Source organism: Bombina bombina, chromosome 5 (assembly GCF_027579735.1).
Source record: "Bombina bombina isolate aBomBom1 chromosome 5, aBomBom1.pri, whole genome shotgun sequence".
Taxonomy (NCBI): domain Eukaryota; kingdom Metazoa; phylum Chordata; class Amphibia; order Anura; family Bombinatoridae; genus Bombina; species Bombina bombina.
In genome coordinates, this window is record NC_069503.1 from 1,005,372,310 (window position 1) to 1,005,398,108 (window position 25,799).

The 25,799-nt window shown below is 38.6% G+C and overlaps 1 protein-coding gene across 2 annotated transcripts in view; it reads left to right on the forward strand.

The window, feature by feature from the left end:
- Nucleotides 1–25,799, forward strand: part of VPS13B (vacuolar protein sorting 13 homolog B) — a 1,996,594-nt gene that overhangs the window by 1,639,973 nt on the left and 330,822 nt on the right. For both annotated transcript variants that reach the window (XM_053715243.1, XM_053715242.1), the window contains exon 36: nucleotides 5,639–6,031. In XM_053715243.1, the coding sequence (XP_053571218.1) occupies nucleotides 5,639–6,031 (393 nt within the window). The remainder of the gene's footprint in view (nucleotides 1–5,638; nucleotides 6,032–25,799) is intronic.

Below are 25,799 nucleotides of genomic sequence, written 5' to 3' on the forward strand. Positions count from 1 at the left end.
CAGCTCAGGTGAAACAGAAAAGAGGTTCCACATGTTTATTCTTATTGAGATTTTTGTTTTTTTTTACTGTATAGAGTTTATCACATTGAAGTATACCATCTCTGTTTGTCTTACTGACATGTCTTATATAAGTTGTACTGTATTCGCACAACCTCAATAAAAAATAAAATAAAAAAAATAACAACTGGTCTTCATGTGTCTTCCTTATTTTTTTTAAAACACAACAGAACTGTTAAACAAGAAATAGTAACAGAGAGGACACCAATTATATGCTTAGATATCACAATAGGGTATGCAGGCATGATGCAATATATAAAATGTAGTGACTTAAAATAGCATGATAATTAGCATTACAATCAATAATTACAATGAATGCGCCTCTCCTTCACTAAAGTAATATGCTATAATATGTAGATGCAGTATAATATTTAGGGTGCGGTAGCACAACAGAACTGTTAAACAGGAAATACCAACAGAGAGGGCGCCATTTATATGCTTAGATAACACAATAGGGTATGTAGGCATAGTGCAATATATAAAATGTGGTGACTTAAAATAGGATGACAAGTAGTATTTCAATCAAAGGTTATACTGAATGCGCCTCTCTTTTGCTAAAATAATATTGTGTAACATGTAGATGCAGTATAATACTTAGGGTGCGGTATTAGCAAGATAGACCGCGTAGCAAATTCTCCCAGGTTGGGAGACATATTATGGGGGGGGGGAGGTGGTAGTCTGAATACCGTGGGTAGATGTATATCGAGTATGTATCATATTTAGGTATCAAAATATTCATTAGCTATAATGAGGATACTGAGGAAAGCCAGTTTTGTTAATGAGCAGTTACATGCCTCTAAAATCTTAGATGTAGATAGAGGTTTGCACCTAGCTAATGTGGAGGGAAAGAGGATCTTGCTGCCCCGGCCGCTGACAGCCTAATCTCCATGTAGTAATATCCTAGGTGCTAGCCTACGGGTGTGACCTAGGAATAGAGTTAGAAAATGAGCTAAATCTAAGTAGCAATATAGGGCTTATCACAATGTAGGGTACATTAAAAGTTAGCTACAATATGGCGCTTTACGAACAACATTCCACAGGTGCATAGACCAGCTAATGCCCATGTCATGTTGCAGCCACTGGCTCATTAACCTATGTCAGAACATAATCAAGAACAATGCACAGTATCCTAAGGAATGCAAGACCTAGCTGTGGACTAATATGTATTAAGCAATGGTATATATGATGTAGTAAACAAATTGGCATATGACTCTAAAATCCTCTCAGGGTTGTAATCATAGTGTTGAATCCTCCATACTAGTATATCATTGCTACACAAGGTAACTATTATAGCATAGTCAGGGTAAATACAAATATATCTAACTATATAGAATGTAATTTTTGGGAAGAATGGTGGAGGCTGTATATAATGTTATACTAGTAGATCATTGCTACACAAGGTGACTATTATAGCATAGTTAGGGTAAATACAAATATACCAACTATATGTCTTGTAATTTTGGGAAGAATGGTGGAGGCTGTATATACTGTTTAACAATAAGCAACACGGAACCCTATAAACAAAACATGGTTAAGCAGATTATTGAAGGGATCATGTCATTTTTAGGTGCAGGCTCTAGATAGAAACTTTAACAAATATAACCGCTAGATAAAATAAGGATATAGATAAAACAAGAACATTCATGAGCATGTAATATCACAGGCTTTAAGGTAGTATGATATTCTATGTTAGGACATGCCAGAAGGATATATGGTCTATATGACACCTTTTCAGATAGAATTGTCCAACTGTTCAGTGTAGACTCAAATCAGTAAGTTTGCATAGGAGAGCAGTTAAAGGAGCCAGTTTGATATCGTTCTTAGATTCAGGATTCTATTTATCACTAGCCAAATATGAATGTCCCCAAGGTTCAGCACCTTTCAAAGAAGTGATGTTTCTAAGTCAAGTTAGCCAATTCCCCTTTTTTGTAGTAAGTTAGGATCCTTATGCCCGGGCTTCAATGAACTAAGACAGATAAGGCTTACTTTACCCAGCGAAGATACAGTACCGGTAAACCGTGGCCCAAGAGAGAGTAGAAGTGACAGTTGTGCTCTTTTCATCTCGGCTCTGTGCGTCTGTGGCAAGTATACCGGAGCAAAAGCTTTCAACTCCAGAGCTCCAGAAATAGCACACCCGTGGTCTAAAGAGCAAGGAGAAATAGAACTTGAGTGTTCTGGAGGGCTATCTCTCATATCGTACCCGGTAGTGGCAGTTCTATGTGTAGATTCCATCACTCCTGCGCCGTCATCTCGCAGCGAAGGGAAAGTCCTCCTGTCATGGCCGCAGGCTGAAGACAACATGCGCCTCGCAGCTGCAGGTAAATTTGGGAGCGTGGTAATGAGTTCTGGTGTCTCGTCGGATAACCCCGGTATAGGGTGTATACCAGTATAGCCGCCTTTCTCCATCATAGCTAGGGGGTATGCCTCACCCTCAGCTGGGTTGTTATAGTAGTAATTGGGCAATGCGCCATACTGCAGAGAGTCAGACAGGGGACACGGGGTTTCGGGAGTTACCGATTCAGTGCCGTTGCTCTGATCCAGAATAGAATCAGCATTAGTCAGGTTAAGGGCAGCATGCGTAGGCTCTTTAATTGAAGCACAGCTCTCAAGTAGTGTGATCTCTAGTCTGATAAAATGTTCATGCAAGAGCTGCGCCATGTCCTCCATCCATCTGTTTGAGGCCTCCGTCCTTGTCATATTTTTAAAGGATTCCACCAACCAAGAGTAACCACTTGAACGCTTGCCAGGTCTTTAAAAGTAATGAGGATCACAGGATCACTTTGTAGCTTGAAAGAGTTATATCCTAGGGGTAAATAAATAAGGTTTAAGTCTAATTGGAGCCAGGAGCTCCACACATGCACGTCTGGTTCCTTTGGAAGTTGGCTCCGCCCCCCGAAGATAAATTATTTGATAAACATTTCTACAAGATTGTGATTGACCTTTGTGTATTATTATTTAGTAGGCTTTGTTAAAGGTGTGTGAGGTCCCTATACAAAGGTGTAATTGCCTATAGTTAAACATGATATAGATACAGTGAAATATCTACATTAGGCTGCGATATTAAGGGAATTTAGTGTATAGTGAACAAAATATTTTTTTAAAATGTGACCAAAATATTATAAAGAACAAAGTCTGTAGAGCAAACTGTGCATATCTGCATGTTAAAGAACACATTCTAAAACCTGCTTCCAGCATCACATCTTCATCGTACAGTATTTACATTGTTGTCAAGCAGTTTTGGCGTATGAAGAAACTGTGTCATCACTTTTCAGTTTTTCACTGTTATGTTAACATAGCTTTTTATAGCTAGATTGTGTTTGCTTGAGATAATCTGTTGACCTGCAACTCAGAGGTGTCTAAAAATAAATTTTAATTTTAATAATCATGGCATACCCCATTCATTGCTCGAGATCCTCTGCAATGAATCACTGTGTTATATGCATGGCCACCATGTTATACAGACATTATTTCCCCCTTTATGCACATATGAGAGGTGCCTGGTGCATATCACAGTGCAGCCAGGATTATTAAATAGATAAGCAGCAGCTACACCACAAAGTGAAACATTTTTTTACTTATCCTGAGGACAAAGGGATACAAATCCCAAATAAGTTGTTTAGTTTTCTGGACAGATGGAATTGTGTTTCTTATGGTTTGAGAGTTCTTGCTAATAAAGTGATCTGGAGAATATGCACAACCCCATAGTAAGTATGAAATAAGTATTGGTTATCTCTGTAAAAATCCTATTTCATAATGACAATTATTTAGCTTAACTCAGTATGTGAATATAACAGAAGACCTGGTTTATAGTACAGATCCCCTTAGACCACTGGTATTCAAACCTGCCCTCAGGTCTCCCTAACAGGCCACATTTTGAGGATATTAGAACTGGAGCTCAGATGAAATAATCAATTTATTAGTAAACATGGTTGTTTTGCCTGCTCTCATCCAAGCTAATCCTGAAAGTTTGGCCTGTTGGGGAGGCCTAAGGAAAGGTTTGAAAACCAGTGCCTTAGACTGATTTAACAAGGTCTGAAGGCGGAAATGCTTATCTCAGATCCCATGCTGCTAAAGTAAAGTAGACTGGTATCTCTACCTGCCTCTGGATTTTGTGACCATCGCTATTAGGACAAGAAAGTATATTAGTCTGATCCTGCCTAACAAGGTCAGTTGAGCCCCGAAATACCAGGCAATCCCTCTCTGAACAAGGAACATGGCAACCCTAGATGATCCTTTCTATTTCAGGGCTTGACTGACCATATGTGTGTGTGTGTGTGTGTGTGTGTATATACTTTTTTTTTTTTTTTTTTTAAGGGTCTAGTCAGAATTAAACTTTTATGATTCATATAGGGCATGTCATTCTAAACAACTTTCCAATTTACTTTTATCATCAAATTTGCTTTGTCCTCTTGGTATTCTTAGTTGAATGCTAAACCGAGGTAGACTCATATGCTAATTTCTAAGCCCTTGGAGGCCGCCTCTTATCTGAATGCATTTGCAGTTTTTCACAGCTAGTGTTTGTTGGTTCACATGTGCAATATAGATAACATTGTGCTCACGCCCATGGAGTTACTTATTAGAGGGAACTGATTGGCTGAAATGCAAGTCTGTCAAAGAACTAAAATAAGGTGACAGTATGCCGAGGCTTAGGTACAAGGTAATCACAGAGGTAAAAAGTATATTAATATAACTGATGGTTATGCAAAACTGCGGAATGGGTAATAATGGGATTATCTTTTTAAACAATAACAATTCTGGAGTAGACTGTCCCTTTAATTATATACAGTGTGATATTGTCATAAGTTTTACACAGTATTCTAGAATGCAAACTGTTTGCCAGCCATTCATTATTTTATTTTTTCAAAAAAGGTCTGACCTATATAGAGTTTATTAAAAACGTTTTTTTTTCTCTTCTTTTTACATTTCATTGTTATAGTAATAATGACCAATTACATTTACGTAAGAGCTTCTTACAAATTTGTATATATTTGAGAATCATTTGCTTTAGATCTTCAGCTATAACTATAGTAGCGTTCTCCACAGTAAAGTTTGCCAACCGGGTAGCATTATGAAGTTGCCAGTGGGGGCAGTGTAATACATTATAATATAAACATTGTCTGCTATACAAAGCACAAATTAATTGCAAAATTCAACATAAATGTATTTAATGATCATTTGTGCAATAAACATTGAAAACATTTAATATTAGCTAATTTTAGCTTAATATTGGGTTAAATTTTAGCCGGGGGGTCAGTTATTAAATCAGCTGGGTGTTGTGCCCATTATAAAGATCCTGGTAAGAATACTATATACTGGTTACATAAAGTCCATTTCAGTAACTAAATTAGCAGCGATTATCCATTCAGTGTTGTTTATTATGTAGGATAACTTTAGTTATAAGTATATGCTTTTTGGCCTGAGAAATCATTTTACTTGTATATAAAGATATAAATTCAGTTTCAGTTGGAATAAAGTATTTACTTTTTAATTATAGTCGAAAAAAATAATGCTTGGAATTCTTAACATCTTGAAAATATTCTTCTACTAAATGAGTTAAGAATTCTTTTGTTCATCTCAACAGCTGATGTCAACATCAACATATCAAGACCATTGAAAGCAAACCTGAGTTTTGTGAAGCTGGATCAGATGAACAGCTTCCTAAAGAAGATCAACACAAGTGTTCTGCAGGAATCTCCAGCATCTTTGGACTCAGCAACACATAAAGATGGAACACTTAAATCAACACCTTTTCAAAGAAAGGATGCAGGGATTGTAAACAAAGACACATTAAAGAAGAACTCTCCACAAGAAGAGGCTTGGAGGTTGATGTCTTATTTACAGAAGGTCTCTTTTCAAACAGCACAAGTGGTTGTATCATTGGAGACAGTGCCTCATCCTAAAAAACCCTGCACGGTAATATCTGTCTCACATCTTCAAGGATCCCTGAGTATTCAAGCTGCAAATAAATCCTCAGGTAAGTCCAATGTTTTAAGTTGGCAGCCTTATCTATTGGATTGTATATAAACCATGTAAAATTAATTATAGTATCACTTACCTTGAAAGCGGTATTAGGACCAGGGAGTGTGATTAGTTATTTATTAGAATAAGTGTTTTTTATTTAACCTTTTAACGCCGTTATGCCGTTCTATTCCGTCATATTTACACTGGGCTTTAAAGCCGTTATGACGGAATAGAACGTCATATCAAACGGCTGTCCTGAAGCCTTCTGCGCTTCAAGGACTTGATCGCGGTCTGGAGGGCGTTCCTAGGGTTGTAGGGACGCCCCCCAGATGCGATCCAATAATTGAAATCTCGCGATCGTATGCACGATCGCGTAGTTTCAATTTGTCTACATCGGAACAGGTGTTCCGATGTAGACACTTTAACCCTGTCACGAAAGGGTTAATATGTATGTATATACTAAGTATTTAAAGGGACATTCCAGTCAAAATATAAATGCACATAGATTTATTGCATCTTTGAATAGAAACATATTTGCAATATACATGTATTAGCAAAAATGCTTCTATTAAGAGTTATCACTGTTTTAGTGTTAACATTTTTCTCTGCATGTGCATGTGAAGCATAGCTAGATATTTTCACTGCACCCACATTTTAAATAATGTAGCTGCTTAGATCATTACTGGGGCTTGTATCATGTCAGCAATTAACAAATGGAGTCATTACCAGATAGTATAAGCACCTTAGGCTCTCAGAACAAGTGTTGTGTTTAAAATGGTGGTGCACGGTGCATACTTAAATACACTTTTGAAATAGCTATAGCTTTTATTAGAAGCATTTTTGCTAATGCATGTATATTACAAAATTGTTTCTGTTCAATACCAAAATGCACCCATGTGGTTTCCAATTTGGGCTGGAATATCCCTTTAATTACAGAAATACAAGTCACGTTAGAGAATTATGGTATAAAGCATGGGTATGCAGAAACCTGTATTATTGCCCAGTGCACAGCTGCATTACACTCACAACCAGTTATCATGTTATATTACCATTATTTGCTCTTGAATATGTAAGTAGTCTTTCTTGGAATTAGTAACTCAATGTTACTGATTGCTGTTGATTTTCCATATTTAATTGTTAAATGTTTATGCATGTTCTTACAGCCTCTTAAAAATGTCTAACTTTGTAAACTTATCAGTGATTTAGGATTTTTAGTTTTTTCAAACAAAAAATATTTTCTATTGTATGAACTTTGATGTTTGTCCTTTTCCAAGCAGAGCATTCGAGAAATACTTTGAAAAAGTTCTTTTAAATAATAACAGAAAAAATGATGCATAACTGATTGCTTTTTTTTTAATTGCGCCGCCAATGTTCTCAGCAGACTGCATGAATGAACAGTCCTGTAAAGAAACTATATACTGATTATTGTTATTACAAAAGCACTGTTAAATGTTCATGTTATTCAGAACATTGGTTTATTCTAGAATAGTTCCAATGAAGCTGTTATATGAACAATTTTGGCGCTCTTTCTGCATTTGATGCAATGCCATAAGGCCATATACATGAGCCAGCCACGGACTGCCTGGCGGCAAGTAGAATCTCCGCACAGAACAGCTTCTGTGAAGACATGAAGAAAAAAAAAAGGATCTTAAATATATTTTTCTCGACCAATGTGTCAGTGCCAACACAGCCTCAATGTTTCTATAATAAGAGGATATTTTTTAATGAAAGTGTACCTTATAAAGAAGAATATCAACTGAAATTCCGCATAGTAACATAACAGATACGGGAAATGTTTTGTAACTGAGAAGTACACATTATGGGCCAAATGTAGGTGATTTATTTCCCTTTTACTTCAAATAATTTAGCAGAGCTGGACCACAAGTCAGTGCATTTTACAAATGCTTTCTAAGCCTTAATGCAACATGAAAGATCTGAGAGTGCTTTAAACAGGCATTCTTGATTTACCCATAAAGACATTTCAGAACAGTTGTGAATATCGCATTCATTCTCGTACCTTACTCAATGGCGGAATGGCTAATTTAAGTTGCTGTCCAATTCATGGGTTCTTTAGGGAATTCTTTTTTATTAAACATCATAAAAATACCTAGTGTTGTCTTCATTTGAGAAACTGTATTTCTTGCCCGTTATTAATTTCAAGAGGAATTGGTAAACGTTTAGCTCTGCTTTTCTTGCTGTGAAGAGGGAATTCTGCAACCCCCTGAGATTATTGAAAGCTGTCTGCAGTTTGTAAATGCTATAGACAGAGTATCAAGCTGGTATTACAAATAACAGAAAACAAAACAAGATTTTCAAGAGAGGGAGCAAACAGTGTATGTAATAGATCAAAGAAGGAAATAATATAATATTTGTACATATGGTCTCTCTTAATGGCTTCCTTAGGTCACAGAGAAAAATCAATACTACAAATCCTGGAGCCAGATAGTCACAGCTCCTAGAATTTTACCTAAGGCTCCTAAGTTTTTGTATTATCCTATATTGACCTATTGCAGAAAAGGAGCACCATGACCGGGAAACTATTTTTTATGATCTTTTTAGGTGAGAGGCTGGAAGCAGCAAAAGGATGAGGGTCTGAATAAGATTTTTTAGCAGTGAAATGATAAAAGAACAGGCATGAATATATCCCCTAAGAAAAAAGCAGCAGGTTTTTAAACCAATTCAAACCAATTTACTATGGGACTAGCTTTAGAGAATTGGGCCTCTAGGGAGGGGGGTATAGAGATAAAGATGATATAGTGGGTCCATGACTGACCCTTGATATCTGCCGGCAGAGAGACCAGTAGAAGTGGAGGAAACGCAGTACATCCAAATTGAGAGAAGGAATCTAATGTGAAGTTACATTTATCAAGCAATCAGAGTTTTTTTAGAATTTGTTGTTTATGAAGATAATGTGCTATATTTACTCGGGCTCACATGGACTATGAAGAAGGGAAAGTGGGTTTCTCCAGCCATTTCTACTTCACATGAAGCTCTTTGCATTAATTTCTGATGTCACCACATGCTTTGTTGAAGAGCATGCCAAGATAGATAGGTAGTGTGCACGTCTGGAGTACTTTATGGGTGCAGTTTTTTAAGAATGTTTTTAAACATTTTATACACTTTTGAACACTAGATGGCAGCAGTATTTGCACAATGTATAACATTCTTAAAGGGAAAAGGAAACCCAGATTTTTAATTCATTATTCAGATAGAGCATGTAATTTAAACAACTTTCTAATTGACTTCTATTTTAAAATGTGCTTCATTCTTTAGGTATCTTTGTTGTAGAAGCAACAATGCACTACTGGGAGCTAGCTGACTACATCTGGTGTGCCAATGACAAGAGGCATATAGCTCCCAGTAGTGTTTTGCTGCTCAAGGGCCTAGGTATGCTTTTCAATAAAGGTATGTAAATAATTTCAGTGAGAAACCTAACGTTTGTGAAAAATTAAGATTTTCTTTTACAAAGATATGACGAGTCCACGGATTTCATCCTTACTTGTGGGATATTAACCTCCTGCTAACAGGAAGTGGCAAAGAACACCACAGCAGAGCTGTATATATAGCCCCTCACTTCCCCTCCACCCCCAGTCATTCTCTTTGCCTGTGTTACACTAGGAAGAGGTAAAGTGAGTTGCTAGTTTTATTTTCTTCAATCAAGAAGTTTTTTATTTTAAATAGTACCGGTGAGTACTATTTTCCTCAGGGAGTTATGGAAGAAGTTTTCTGCCCTGAGTTTGATGATCTTAGCAGTTGTAACTAAGATCTACGCTGGTTCCCACATGACTTCTGAAGGTAACACATGAGACATCTTCAGTGTGGAGACTGGTTTCATTCTACAAGCAGCATTAAGGTATGTGCAGCCTTTTATTTCTGAAGAGACTTGATATATCAGAACTGGCTGGCATTTATTTCCCTATATGGGAATGGGGTAAGCAGTAGACCTGTTTCACAGAAGGGTGTTACTGGAGTCCCTTGTTATTATTTTATATATCTGCCATAAGGGCATGATATGACACTCTGGGAGAGGCATAAGGACTTTAAATTGATAAGCAGTTAAACGATTGAGTTATTTTTTATTATATATCCAGCATGTGTTTGGGGTGTGTTTTGTGTTCCACTTAGCTGTATGATAAACCGCTTCCCATGCGGTTGTGTTTGGGCCTACTCCAACTTTGGTCATAAGGGGCGGGGCTTGTCTTTGCGCGCTCAGATGCACACTTCCTTCTGACAGAGGATCAGCAAGCAGTAACTCCGGTTGCTCCTGGACAGTAGTCTCTGGCTTGGAGTGTTGGCTATTCATTCCGAAGTTCCCTGGGGGCAGGTAGGCGCCACAGCAGTGCTGTGGCGAGGTGCAGAGGGTGTTTTTGTGTAAACTGATATATTTTTCACTTTAGAGCCTTATTTCTTTCATGTAATTAGCAAGAGTCCATGAGCTAGTGACGTATGGGATATACATTCCTACCAGGAGGGGCAAAGTTTCCCAAACCTCAAAATGCCTATAAATGCACCCCTCACCACACCCACAAATCAGTTTTACAAACTTTGCCTCCCATGGAGGTGGTGAAGTAAGTTTGTGCTAGATTCTACGTTGATATGCGCTTCGCAGCAGGCTGGAGCCCGGTTTTCCTCTCAGTGTGCAGTGAATGTCAGAGGGATGTGAAGAGAGTATTGCCTATTTGAATTCAATGATCTCCTTCTACGGGGTCTATTTCATAGGTTCTCTGTTATCGGTCGTAGAGATTCATCTCTTACCTCCCTTTTCAGATCGACGATATACTCTTATATATACCATTACCTCTACTGATTCTCGTTTCAGTACTGGTTTGGCTTTCAACAAAAGCACAATCCCCTTTGGAGTAGAAATGCAGGCAGGGAGAGATATCAATATTAAAAGTCAATTTATTATACTTGCATTAAAAACTTTAACAGCACAGATCACAGATCACAGAGTCCACAGCTGACGCGTTTCCTGCCTTATTGGCAGTTCATCAGATGCTCTGATGAACTGCCAGTAAGGCAGGAAACGCGTCAGCTGTGGACTCTGTGATCTGTGCTGTTAACGTTTTTAATGCAAGTATAATAAATTGACTTTTAATATTGATATCTCTCCCTGCCTGCATTTCTACTCCAAGGGGATTGTGCTTTTGTTGTATTCTTTGCTATTTTGTTTGCTCAGTAAGGGTTTTTGGAGAGCCCCAGCAATCCCAGGAGGGAGACAGCCAACAGCTGAATACTTACCTGCTGTGAATAAGGAGGGCGTGGACCGCAAGTGCACTGAAATCAAATAGAACAGTGCTGTCTAGGTGAGCACAGTGTTTGAATCACTTATACCTATATATTATACTGACTGCTATGACTCAGGTGCTTTATCCTAAAGCGGCAAACCTTCCTTTATACTGATGAGTGGGGACACCTTTTTGCATTTTCAACTTTGTGATATTCCGCTATTTGTGGGACCCTAGGACAGGGTAGTATCACTAACATTATACATCTTTTACATTCAGAAATTAGAAGCCATCAAGCAGCGTGTGAATCTGGTTTGGCTTTCTACTACATGTAGATGAGTGTCCTGGGGTAAGTAAGTCTTATTTTCTGTGACACTCTAAGCTATGGTTGGGCACTTTTATATAAAGTTCTAAATATATGTGTTTAAACATTTATTTGCCTTGATTCAGGATGTTCAACGTTCCTTATTTCAGACAGTCAGTTTCATATTTGGGATAATGCATATGAATAAACCAATTTTTCTTACCTTAAAATTTGACTTTTTTTCTGTGGGCTGTTAGGCTCGCGGGGGCTGAAAATGCTTCATTTTATTGCGTCATTCTTGGCGCGGATTTTTTTGGCGCAAAAATTTTCTTGTCATTTCCAGCGTCATACTTGTCGCCGGAAGTTGCGTCATTTTTTTGACGTTTTTGCGCCAAAAATGTCGGCGTCACCGGATGTGGCGTCATTTTTGGCGCTTAAAGCATTTAGGCGCCAAATAATGTGGGCGTCTTTTTTGGCACTAAAAAATATGGGCGTCATTATTGTCTGCACATTATTTAAGTCTCATTGTTTATTTGCTTCTGGTTGCTAGAAGCTTGTTCATTGGCATTTTTTCCCATTCCTGAAACTGTCCTTTAAGGAATTTGATAAATTTTGCTTTATATGTTGTTTTTTCTATTACATATTGCAAGATGTCTCAGATTGACCCTGAATCAGAAGCTACTTCTGGAAAATCGCTGCCTGATGCTGGATCTACCAAAGTTAAAGGGACATTAAACCCAAAATTTTTCTTTCATGATTCAGATAGAGAATACCATTTTAAACAACTTTCTAATTTGCTTCTATCATCTAATTTGCTTCATTCTCTTGATATTCTTTCCTGAAAAGCATATCTAGATATGCTCAGTAGCTTCTGATTGGTGGCTGCACATTGATGCCTCATGTGATTGGCTCACCAATGTGCATTACTATTTCTTTAACAAAGGATATCTAAAGATTGCAGCAAATTAGATAATAGAAGTAAATTGGAATGTTGTTTAAAATTGTATTCTCTATCTGAATCATGAAAGAAAAATTTAGGGTTTAGTGGCCCTTTAAGTGTATTTGTTGTAAACTTGTGGTAACTGTTCCTCCGGCTGTTGTTTGTAATGAATGTCATGACAAACTTGTTAATGCAGATAATATTTCCTTTAGTAATGTTCCATTACCTGTTGCTATTCCATCAACATCTAATATTCAGGGTGTTCCTGTTAACATAAGAGATTTTGTTTCTAAATCTATTAAGAAGGCTATGTCTGTTATTCCTCCTTCCAGTAAACGTAAAAAGTCTTTTAAAACTTCTCATGTTTCAGATGACTTTTTAAACGAACATCATCATTCTGATTCTGTTTCTGATACTGATTTTTCTGGTTCAGAAGATTCTATTTCAGAGATTGATACTGATAAATCTTCATATTTGTTTAAAATGGAATTTATTCGTTCTTTACTTAAAGAAGTATTAATTGCATTAGAAATAGAGGAATCTGGTCCTCTTGATACTAAATCTAAACGTTTGAATACGGTTTTTAAACCGCCTGTAGTTATTCCGGAGGTTTTTCCCTTCCCTGATGCTATTTCTGAAGTAATCTCCAGGGAATGGAATAATCTGGGTAATTCATTTACTCCTTCTAAACGGTTTAAGCAATTATATCCTGTACCATCTGACAGATTAGAGTTTTGGGACAAAATCCCTAAGGTTGATGGGGCTATCTCTACTCTTGCTAAACGTACTACTATTCCTACGGCAGATAGTACTTCCTTTAAGGATCCTTTAGATAGGAAAATTGAATCCTTTCTAAGAAAAGCTTACTTATGCTCAGGTAATCTTCTTAGACCTGCTATATCTTTGGCGGATGTTGCTGCAGCTTCAACTTTCTGGTTAGAAGCTTTAGCACAACAAGTAACAGATCATAATACGCATAGCATTGTTAATCTTCTTCAACATGCTAATAACTTTATTTGTGATGCTATCTTTGATATCATTAGGGTTGATGTCAGGTATATGTCTTTAGCTATTTTAGCTAGAAGAGCTTTATGGCTTAAAACTTGGAATGCTGATATGTCTTCTAAGTCAACTTTGCTTTCCCTTTCTTTCCAGGGTAATACATTGTTTGGTTCACAGTTGGATTCTATTATTTCAACTGTTACTGGGGGGAAAGGAACTTTTTTACCACAGGATAAAAAATCTAAAGGTAAATTTAGGTCCGCTAATCGGTTTCGTTCCTTTTGTCATAATAAGGAACAAAAGCCTGATCCTTCCTCTACAGGAACGGTATCAGTTTGGAAACCATCTCCAGTCTGGAATAAATCCAAGCCCTTTAGAAAGCCAAAGCCAGCTCCCAAGTCCACATGAAGGTGTGGCCCTCATTCCAGCCCAGCTGGTAGGGGGCAGATTACGTTTTTTCAAAGAAATTTGGATCAATTCGATTCACAATCTTTGGATTCAGAACATTGTTTCACAAGGGTACAGAATAGGCTTCAAGATAAGGCCTCCTGGAAGAAGATTTTTTCTTTCCCGTGTCCCAATAAATCCAGTGAAGGCTCAAGCATTTCTAAAATGTGTTTCAGATCTAGAGTTGGCTGGAGTAATTGTGCCAGTTCCAGTTCTGGAGCAGGGGCTGGGGTTTTACTCAAATCTCTTCATTGTACCGAAGAAGGAGAATTCCTTCAGACCAGTTCTGGATTTAAAAATATTGAATCGTTATGTAAGGATACCAACATTCAAAATGGTAACTATAAGGACTATTCTGCCTTTTGTTCAGCAAGGGCATTATATGTCCACAATAGATTTACAAGATGCATATCTGCATATTCCAATTCATCCAGATCACTATCAGTTTCTGAGATTCTCTTTCCTAGACAAGCATTACCAGTTTGTGGCTCTGCCGTTTGGCCTAGCAACAGCTCCAATCTGTAATCAGAGAACAGGGTATTGTGGTATTTCCTTATTTGAACGATATCTTGGTACTTGCTCAGTCTTCACTTTTAGCAGAATCTCATACGAATCAACTTGTATCGTTTCTTCGAGAACATGGTTGGAGGATCAATTTACCAAAGAGTTCGTTGATTCCTCAGACAAGGGTAACCTTTTTAGGTTTCCAGATAGATTCAGTGTCCATGACTCTCTCACTGACGGACAAGAGACGTCTAAAATTGGTTTCAGCTTGTCGAAACCTTCAGTCTCAATCATTCCCTTCGGTAGCCTTATGCATGGAAATTCTAGGTCTTATGACTGCTGCATCGGACGCGATCCCCTTTGCTCGTTTTCACATGCGACCTCTTCAGCTCTGTATGCTGAACCAGTGGTGCAGGGATTATACAAAGATTATACAAAGAAAGATTGTACGACACTCTCTGACGTGGTGGACAGACCACCATCGTTTAGTTCAGGGGGCTTCTTTTGTTCTTCCGACCTGGACTGTGATCTCAACAGATGCAAGTCTGACAGGTTGGGGAGCTGTATGGGGGTCTCTGACAGCACAAGGGGTTTGGGAATCTCAGGAGGTGAGATTACCAATCAACATTTTGGAACTCCGTGCGATTTTCAGAGCTCTTCAGTCGTGGCCTCTTCTAAAGAGAGAGTCATTCATTTGTTTTCAGACGGACAATGTCACAACCGTGGCATATGTCAATCATCAAGGAGGGACTCACAGTCCTCTGGCTATGAAAGAAGTATCTCGAATACTTGTATGGGCGGAATCCAGCTCCTGTCTAATTTCTGCGGTTCATATCCCAGGTATAGACAATTGGGAAGCGGATTATCTCAGTCGCCAGACATTACATCCGGGCGAGTGGTCTCTTCACCCAGAGGTATTTCTTCAGATTGTTCAAATGTGGGGACTTCCAGAAATAGATCTGATGGCCTCTCATATAAACAAGAAACTTCCCAGGTATCTGTCCAGATCCAGGGATCCTCAGGCGGAAACAGTGGATGCATTGTCACTTCCTTGGAAGTATCATCCTGCCTATATCTTTCCGCCTCTAGTTCTTCTTCCAAGAGTGATTTCCAAGATTCTAAAGGAGCGTTTGTCTGTTCTGCTGGTGGCTCCAGCATGGCCTCACAGGTTTTGGTATGCGGATCTTGTCCGGATGGCTACTTGCCGTGGACTCTTCCGTTAAGACCAGACCTTCTATCGCAAGGTCCTTTTTTCCATTAGGATCTCAAATCCTTAAATTTGAAGGTATGGAGATTGAACGCTTGATTCTCAGTCATAGAGGTTTCTCTGACTCCGTAATTAACACTATGTTACAGGCTCGTAAATCTGTATCTAGGAAGATATATTATCGAGTCTGGAAGACTTACATTTCTTGGTGTTCTTCTCATCATTTTTCTTGGCATTCTTTTAGAATTCCTAGAATTTTACAGTTTCTTCAGGATGGTTTGGATAAAGGTTTGTCTGCAAGTTCCTTGAAAGGACAAATCTCTGCTCTTTCTGTTCTTTTTCACAGAAAGATTGCTAATCTTCCTGATATTCATTGTTTTGTACAGGCTTTGGTTCGTATAAAACCTGTCATTAAGTAAATCTCTCCTCCTTGGAGTTTGAATTTGGTTCTAGGGGCTTTTCAAGCTCCTCCATTTGAACCTATGCATTCGCTGGATATTAAAGGGACAGTCAACACCAGAATGTTTGTTGTTTTAAAAGATAGATAATCCCTTTATTACCCATTCCCCAGTTTTGCATAACCAACACAGTTATATTAATATACTTTTTACCTCTGTGATTACATTGTATCTAAACATCTTCTGACAGCCCCCTGATCACATGACATTTTATTTATTATCTATTGACTTTTATTTCAGCCAATTAGTGCAGTGTCTGCCACAATTCACGGGCATGCTCACAATGTTATCTATAGGGTTTACCTGAACTAGCTCTCCCCTGCTGTGAGAAGCAAATACAAAAGCATGTGATTAGAGGCGGCCTTCAAGGGCTTAGCAATTATCATATGAGCCTTCCTAGGTCTAGCTTTCAACTAAGAATACCAAAAGAACAAAACAAAATTGGTGATAAAAGTAAATTGGAAAGTTGTTTAAAATTGCATGCCCTATTTGAAACATGAAAGTTTTTTTTTGACTTGACTGTCCCTTTAAATTACTTTCTTGGAAAGTTTTGTTTCTTTTGGCCATCTCTTCTGCTAGAAGAGTTTCTGAATTATCTGCTCTTTCTTGTGAGTCTCCTTTTCTGATTTTTCATCAGGATAAGGCAGTTTTGCGAACTTCATTTAAATTTTTACCTAAGGTTGTAAATTCTAACAACATTAGTAGAGAAATTGTAGTTCCTTCATTTTGTCCTAATCCTAAGAACTCTAAGGAAAGATCGTTGCATTCTTTGGATGTAGTTAGAGCTTTGAAATATTATGTTGAAGCTACTAAAGATTTCTGAAAGACTTCTAGTCTATTTGTTATCTTTTCTGGTTCTAGGAAAGGTCAGAAGGCTTCTGCCATTTCTTTGGCATCTTGGTTAAAGTCTTTGATTCATCATGCTTATGTTGAGTCGGGTAGAACTCCGCCTCAAAGGATTACAGCTCATTCGTCTAGGTCAGTCTCTACTTCCTGGGCATTCAGGAATGAAGCTTCGGTTGATCAGATTTGCAAAGCAGCAACTTGGTCTTCTTTGCATACTTTTACTAAATTCTATCATTTTGATGTGTTTTCTTCTTCAGAAGCAGTCTTTGGTAGAAAAGTACTTCATGCAACTTTTTCAGTTTGATTCTTCTGCTTATAATTTCAGTTTTTTTTTCATTATGAGATTTAAACTTTGTTTTGGGTGTGGATTATTTTTCAGCAGAATTGGCTGTCTTTATTTTATCCCTCCCTCTCTAGTGACTCTTGCGTGGAAGATCCACATCTTGGGTATTCATTATCCCATACGTCACTAGCTCATGGACTCTTGCTAATTACATGAAAGAAAACATAATTTATGTAAGAACTTACCTGATAAATTAATTTCTTTCATATTAGCAAGAGTCCATGAGGCCCACCCATTTTGTGGTGGTTATGATTTTTTTGTATAAAGCACAATTATTTCAATTCCTTATTTTTTATGCTTTCGCACTTTTTTCTTATCACCCCACTTCTTGGCTATTCGTTAAACTGATTTATGGGTGTGGTGAGGGGTGTATTTATAGGCATTTTGAGGTTTAGGAAACTTTGCCCCTCCTGGTAGGAATGTATATCCCATACGTCACTAGCTCATGGACTCTTGCTAATATGAAAGAAATGAATTTATCAGGTAAGTTCTTACATAAATTATGTTTTTTCACCTTTCTCATAGGGTGCAATAATTTTTGGATATACCAATTAGTTTTAGTGAATTTTGGTAGCAAATTAACGTTATTTAAGCAGTTTTGGAAAAATTGTTCACTTTTTCTTTCTTAAAGGCGCAGTACACGTTTTTCAAAGTTTTTTTTAAAGCAATAAATAAAGTGTTTAAACGACTTTTGTGGCTATTATTAGTCTGTTCAACATGTCTGACATTGAGGATTCTCATTATTCTATGTGTTTAGAAGCTGCTGTGGAACCCCCTTTTACATTGTGTACCTCTTGTACTAAAAGGGCCTTACATTGTAAAGACCATATTTTAGGTCAAGATAGTGTGCCTAAGGATGATTCTCAATCTGAAGAGAATCAGGTTATGCCATCCAATTCTCCCCAAGTGTCACAACCTTTAACGCCCACACAAGCGACGCCAAGTACCTCTAGTGCGTCTAATTCCTTTATTCTGCAGGAGATGGCTGCAGTTATGTCAACTACTCTTACAGAGGTATTATCTAAATTACCAGTGTTGCAGGGTAAACGCAGTAGGTCAGGTATTAATGTAAATACTGAATCCTCTGATGCTTTATTAGCTATTTCCGATGTACCATCACAGTGTTCTGAGTTGGGGGTCAGGGAATTGCTGTCTGAGGGAGAAATTTCAGACTCAGGGAATGTGTTACCTCAGACAGATTCGGACGTTATGTCCTTTAAATTTAAGCTTCAACACCTCCATCTCTTGCTTCGGGAGGTCTTAGCGACTCTGGATGATTGTGATCCTATTATGATACCACCAGAGAAATTGTGTAAGATGGACAAATATTTAGAAGTGCCTCCTTATACTGATGTTTTTCCGGTTCCTAAAAGAATTTCGGAAATTATTAAGAAGGAATGGATAGACCAGGTATACTATTTTCTCCCTCTCCTACTTTTAAGAAAATGTTTCCCATATCGGACACCATTCGGGACTTGTAGCAAACGGTCCCTAAGGTGGAGGGAGCTATATCTACCCTGGCTAAGCGTACAACTATACCCATTGAGGACAGTTGTGCTTTCAAAGACCCTATGGATAAAAAATTAGAGGGTCTCCTAAATATATTGTTTATTAATCAGGGTTTTCTTTTACATCCTACTGCTTGCATTGTTTCAGTAACTACTGCAGCAGCTTTTTGGTTTGAAGCTCTGGAAGAGTCCCTGAAGATTGAGACTCCGTTAGATGACATTTTGGATAGAATTAAGGCTCTCAAGTTAGCTAATTCTATTATTACTGATGCCGCTTTTCAAATTGCTAAATTAGCGGCGAAAAATGCAGGATTTGCTATTTTAGCGTGTAGAGCGTTGTGGCTCAAATCTCTTGGTCTTCTGATGTGTCATCAAAACATAAGCTTTTTAGTTATTCCCTTTTAAAGGTAAGACCCTTTTCGGGCCAGAATTGAAGGAAATAATTTCTGACATTACAGGAGGTAAAGGCCATGCCCTACCTCAGGATAAGTCTGTTAAGATGAGGGGTAAACAGAATAATTTTCATTCCGTTCGGAATTTTAAGGGAGGACCTTCTACTTCCTCTTCCTCCACAAAGCAGGAAGGGAATTTTACCCAATCTAAGTCAGTCTGGAGACCCACCAAAATTGGAATAAAGGTAAACAATCTAAGAAGCCCGTTGCTGCTACTAAGACAGCATGAAGGGGTGGCCCCCGATCCGGGACCAGATCTAGTAGGGGGCAGACTTTCTTTCTTTGCCCAGGCTTGGGCAAGAGATGTTCAGGACCCCTGGGCACTAGAAATAGTGACCCACGGTTATCAGTTGGATTTCAAGGATTTTCTCCCAAGAGGGAGGTTTAATCTTTCAAGGTTATCTGCAGACCAGATAAAAAGAGATGCGTTCTTACGCTGTGTAAAAGACCTTGTTACCATGGGAGTAATTTGTTCTGTTCCAAAATCAGAACAAGGACAGGGGTTTTACTCAAATCTATTTTGTGGTTCCCAAAAAAGAGGGCACTTTCAGACCAGTCTTAGACCTCAAGTGTCTAAACAAATTTCTCAGAGTCCCATCGTTCAAGATGGAAACTATACGAACAAGTTTACCAATGATCCAGGAGTGTCAATATATGGCTACTGTGGACTTGAAGGATGCTTACCTTCATATTCCTATCCACAAGGATCATCATCAGTTTCTAAGGTTTGCCTTCCTGGACAAACATTATCAGTTTGTGGCTCTTCCCTTCGGGTTAGCCACAGCGCCCAGAATCTTCACAAAGGTTCTAGGGTCTCTTTTTGCGGTTCTCAGACCGTGAGGCATAGCAGTGGCGCCTTATCTGGACGATATTCTAATTCAGGCGTCATCATATCAACTGACAAAATCTCACACGGACATAGTGTTGTCTTTCCTGAGAACTCACATTTGGAAGGTGAACATAGAGAAGAGTTCACTTGTTCCACAGACAAGGGTTCCTTTCTTGGGAACTTTGATAGACTCGGTAGCCATGAAAATATTTCTGACAGAGGTCAGAAAATCAAAGATTCTAAATACTTGCCGAGCACTTCAGTCCATTCCTCGGCCATCAGTGGCTCAGTGTATGGAGGTAATTGGATTAATGGTAGCGGCAATGGACATCGTTCCGTTTGCTCGCTTTCATCTCAGACCACTGCAACTGTGTATGCTCGGACAGTGGAATGGGGATTATGCGGATTTATCTCCTCAGATACATCTGGATTAAGAGACCAGAAACTCTCTTCTTTGGTGGTTGTCGCCGGATCATCTGTCCCAGGGTACTTGTTTCCGCAGACCCTCGTGGGTGATAGTGACAACGGATGCCAGCTTTCTGGACTGGGGTGCAGTTTGGAACTCCCTGAAGCCTCAGGGTGTTTGGACTCAGGTGTAGTTTCTACTTCCAATCAATATTCTGGAACTTAGAGCAATATTCAATGCGCTTCAGGCGTGGATTCAGTTGGCTTCGACCAAATTCATCAGATTCCAGTCGGACAACATCACGACTGTGGCATATATCAATCATCAGGGGGGAACAAGGAGTTCCTTAGCAATGATAGAAGTATCCAAGATAATCCGTTGGGCGGAGGCCCACTCTTGTCATCTGTCAGCGATCTACATCCCAGGAGTAGAGAACTGGGAAGCGGATTTTCTAAGTCGACAGACTTTTCATCCGGGGGAGTGGGAACTTCACCCGGAGGTATTTGCCTCATTGATTCTCAGATGGGGCAGACCGGAATTGGATCTGATGGCATCTAGACAGAATGCCAAGATTCCAAGATACGAATCCTGGTCAAGGAATCATCAGGCCGAACTGATAGATGCCTTGGCAGTGCCTTAGTTGTTCAGCCTAGCTTATGTGTTTCCACCGTTTCCTCTCCTCCCACGCGTTATTGCTCGAATCAAACAGGAGAGAGCTTCAGTGATCCTGATAGCGTCTGCGTGGCCACGCAGGACTTGGTATGCGGATCTAGTGGACATGTCCTCTCTGCCACCGTGGAAACTTCCATTGAGACAGGACCTTCTCATTCAAGGTCCTTTCCAACATCCAAATCTAATTTCTCTGTAGCTGGCTGCGTGGAGATTGAACGCTTGATTTTATCGAAGAGAGGATTCTCTGATTCGGTCATCAATACTTTGATACAGGCTAGAAAGCCTGTAACTAGAAAAATCTATCATAAGATATGGTGTAAATATCTTTATTGGTGTGAATCCAAGGGTTACTCATGGAGTAAAGTTAGAATTCCTAGGATTCTGTCTTTTCTCCAAGAAGGAAGTTCCTTAAAGGGACAAATTTCAACTTTGTCAATTCTGTTTCACAAACGTTTGGCAAATGGGCCAGATGTTCAGTCTTTTTGGCAGGCTCTATCTGGAATTAAGCCTGTATTTAGACCCATTACTCCTCCATGGAGTTTGAATTTAGTTCTTCGAGTTCTTCAAGGGGTCCCTTTTGAACCCATGTATTCCATGGATATCAAATTGTTATCTTGGAAAGTTCTGTTTTTAGTTGCTATTTCTTCTGCTTGAAGAGTTTCTGAGCTTTCAGCGCTACAGTGTTATTCTCCTTATCTCATTTTTCTTTCTGATAAGGTGGTGTTACGTACCAAACCTGGATTCCTTCCTAAGTTTGTTTCAAATAAGAATATTAATCAGGGAATTGTTGTTCCTTCCTTGTGTCCTAACCCTTCTTCTAAGAAGGAGCGTATGTTGCATAATTTGGATGTGGTCCGTGCCTTAAAGTTTTACACACAGGCAACTAAGGATTTCCGTCAATCATCTTCATTATTCATTGTTTATTCTGGAAAGCGTAGGGGTCAGAAAGCTACGGCTACCTCTCTTTCTTTTTGGCTGAGATGTATCATCCGCCTGGCATATGAGACTGCTGGACAGCAGCCTCCTGAAAGAATTACGGCTCACTCTACTAGGGCTTTGGCTTCCACATGGGCCTTTAAAAACTATGCATCTGTTGAACAGATTTGTAAGGCTGCGACTTGGTCGTCCCTTCACACTTTTTCCAAATTTTACAAATTTGATACTTTTGCTTCTTCTGAGGCTATTTTTGGGAGAAAGGTTCTTCATGCAGTGGTGCCTTCTGTGCAGGTTCCTGTCTTGTCCCTCCCTTTCATCCGTGTCCTTTTGCTTTGGTATTGTTGTCCCACAAGTAAGGATGAAATCCGCGGACTCGTTATATCTTTGTAAAAGAAAAGTAAATTTATGCTTACCTGATAAATTAATTTCTTTTACGATATGACAAGTCCACGGCCCACCCTGTTCTTTTTAAGATAGTTTTTCTTTATATTTTTTGTAAACTTCAGTCACCTCTGCACCTTTTAGCCTTTCCTTTTCTCTTCCTATACCTTCGGCTGAATGACTGAGGGTGGAGGGGAAGGGAGGGGCTATATATACAGCTCTGCTGTGGTGCTCTTTGCCACTTCCTGTTAGCAGGAGGTTAATATCCCACAGCATACTCTTTTAGGAGTCTTATGATATATTTATATGGTGAGGGTGTAATAAAGGTCCCTAAAACTGCCAAAATATAACCGATGCAGTGAAGTAATTGTCATTGTTATAAGCTTCATTGGGCAGCTGGTCTGACACAGGCCCACTCATTTAAAAGAGCTGAATTTCAAATAAGAGGTGGACCTGTGTCATACGGTCACCAATAAACAACTAGCTCCGAGCAGTATATTGCTGCCTACCTAAGTATGCTTTTCAACAAAGGATACTAAGAAAATAAATCAAATTTGATAATAGAAGTAAACTGGAAGTAAACTGGAGAGTTATTTAAAATGACACGTTCTGTATGATTAATGGACATTTAATTTTTTTTTACTGTCCCTTTAACACATTCAGACTTGAAATGGCATATATAAGATGTAGCTGTGCCATATTTCTCTCTCTCAGCACTAGTAAAACTATCAATGACATCACTGGTGACATCACATGAATGACATCATTGGTTACATAACAAAAAGCATTATTAATGGCACAATAAGGTAATAATGTGTGTGTGTGTGTGTGTGTATATATATATATATATATATATATATATATATATATATATATATATATATATATATATATATATATATATATATATATTAATTAATTAAAGAAAAAAGTCACCAGCACTCAAACTTTTGAAATCTTTTTGAAAATTCTAGACAAATGTGTCATTAATTGTTATGAAATTACTCTGTTACTATACTATACTATTAATCTTTAGGTGTCAAAAAAACTGTATAAAACAGCTACCTTAAGGAAGGATAATGTATACGAAGGTGTAATGGTGCTGCATGTAATTGATTCAATGTACCCTTTACACTGTTTAAAATAGATATAAAAGCGAAAATCAATAAGAGAAAACAGCGCACTGATTAGGTTTCTATCTACAATATGGTCTATATAGACATACTTTTACATATGTGACCAAGGATAAATCTGGCTAATATTTTTGCTCCTGTGAAATGTTCTATACACAAAAAGTTATTTTTCATTAACAGTCCAATAGTATATTGTGATGATAAAGTAGAAGATGGCCTTCTTACCAGATATTACCTCAATCATATGAGGTAATGTATGTGTTCATAGGAAGATAGGAACTCTTCTTAGGCTTTCACTGTAAAATTACTTCTAACTGTATTCCCGTAGATGTTATTCCTGGGCTCTGCTTGCTTCTGTTGTTATTAGTTGTGCTCCAGATTATATGGTAGAAATTTTCAACCTTTACTTTTTTATTTCCTGTTGCTTAGTGTCCTCCAGGAGTATGGTTATAGCCAGTTTATTTTAGTGGTGGTTCCATAAAAGAAAAGAGGAAATCACATAGCGTAATTCTGTTATAAAATGTATTTATTTTTGTACATAAAATAAGTTTGCACTTATATTCAAAAACCTCTATCCTTGATGAGGTAAACTTTCTGGCACATAAATAAGGGGTGTGGAAACAGTGGGATATATTTGCAGTTTAAAGGCTGCCTCCGTTCAGATAAAATTATCTATTTCCACAGGTCACATAAAAATCCAGAATCCCTTATTGTAAATAGTGCTGTTTCACATTATATCATGAAGTATGTATTCTAGGCTTAGTATAGTAAATGCATACAAGCAATGTATGTATAATAGTGCTAAGCCAATAAATAACGTGATAAGCGGTTAAAAAACTTTTATCTAAAATCCTGAATAGTCACTTCTATTTCCTCTGACGAAGAAGTTGACAAAAAACTTCGAAACGCGTAAGGATTTACCGTGAGTGGGCGTACAGAATCTGATGCCGGCAGTTTTGTAGCAGCTATTCAGTACAGTATATATTATATAGTGACTATTCAGGATTTTAGATAAAAGTTTTTTATACACACACACACACACACACACACACACATTCACCGGCCACTTTATTAGGTACATCTGTTCAATTGCTTGGTAACACAAATTGCTAATCAACCAATGCCATAGCAGCAACTCAATGCATTTAGGCACTTAGACGTGGTGGAGACGACTTGCTGAAGTTCAAACCGAGCATCAGAATGGGAAAGAAAGGGGATTTAAGTGACTTTGAACGTGGCATGGTTGTTGGTGCCAGACGGGCTGGTCTGAGTATTTAAAAAACTGCTGATCTACTAGCATTTTCACACACAACCATCTCTCGGGTTTACAGAGAATGGTCCGAAAAAGAGAAAATATCCAGTGAGCGTCAGTCGTGTGGACGACAATGCCTTGTTGATGTCAGAGGAGAATGGGCAGATTGGTTCGAGATGATAGAAAGGCAACAGTAACTCAAATAACCACTCGTTACAACCAAGGTATGCAGAATACCACCTCTGAACGCACAACATGTCGAACCTTGAAGCAGATGGGCTACAGCAGCAGAAGACCACACCGGGTGCCACTCCTGTCAGCTAAGAACAGGAAAATGAGGCTACAATTTGCAACAACGTTGCCTGGTCTGATGAGTCTCGATTTCAGCTTCGCCATTTCAGATGGTAGGGTCAGGATTTGGCGTAAACAACATGAAAGCATGGATCCATCCTGCCTTGTATCAATGATTCATGCAGGTGGTGGTGTAATGGTGTGGGGATATTTTCTTGGCACACTTTGGGCACCTTATTACCAATTGAGCATTGTTTAAACGCCAAGACCTACCTGAGTATTGTTGCTGACCATGTCCATCCCTTTATGACTACAGTGTACCCATCTTCTGATTGCTACTTACAGCAGGATTATGCACCATGTCACAAAGCTCAAATCATCTCAAACTGGTTTCTTGAACATGACAATGAGTTCACTGTACTCCAATGGCCTCCATAGTCACCAGATCTCAATCCAATAGAGCACCTTTGGGATGTGGTGGAATGGGAGATTTGCATCATGGATGTGCAGCCGACAAATCTGCAGCAACTGCGTGATGCTATCATGTCAATATGGACCAAAATCTCTGAGGAATGTTTCCAACACCTTGTTGAATCTATGCTACAAAGCATTAAGGCAGTTCTGAAGGCAAAAGGGGGTCCA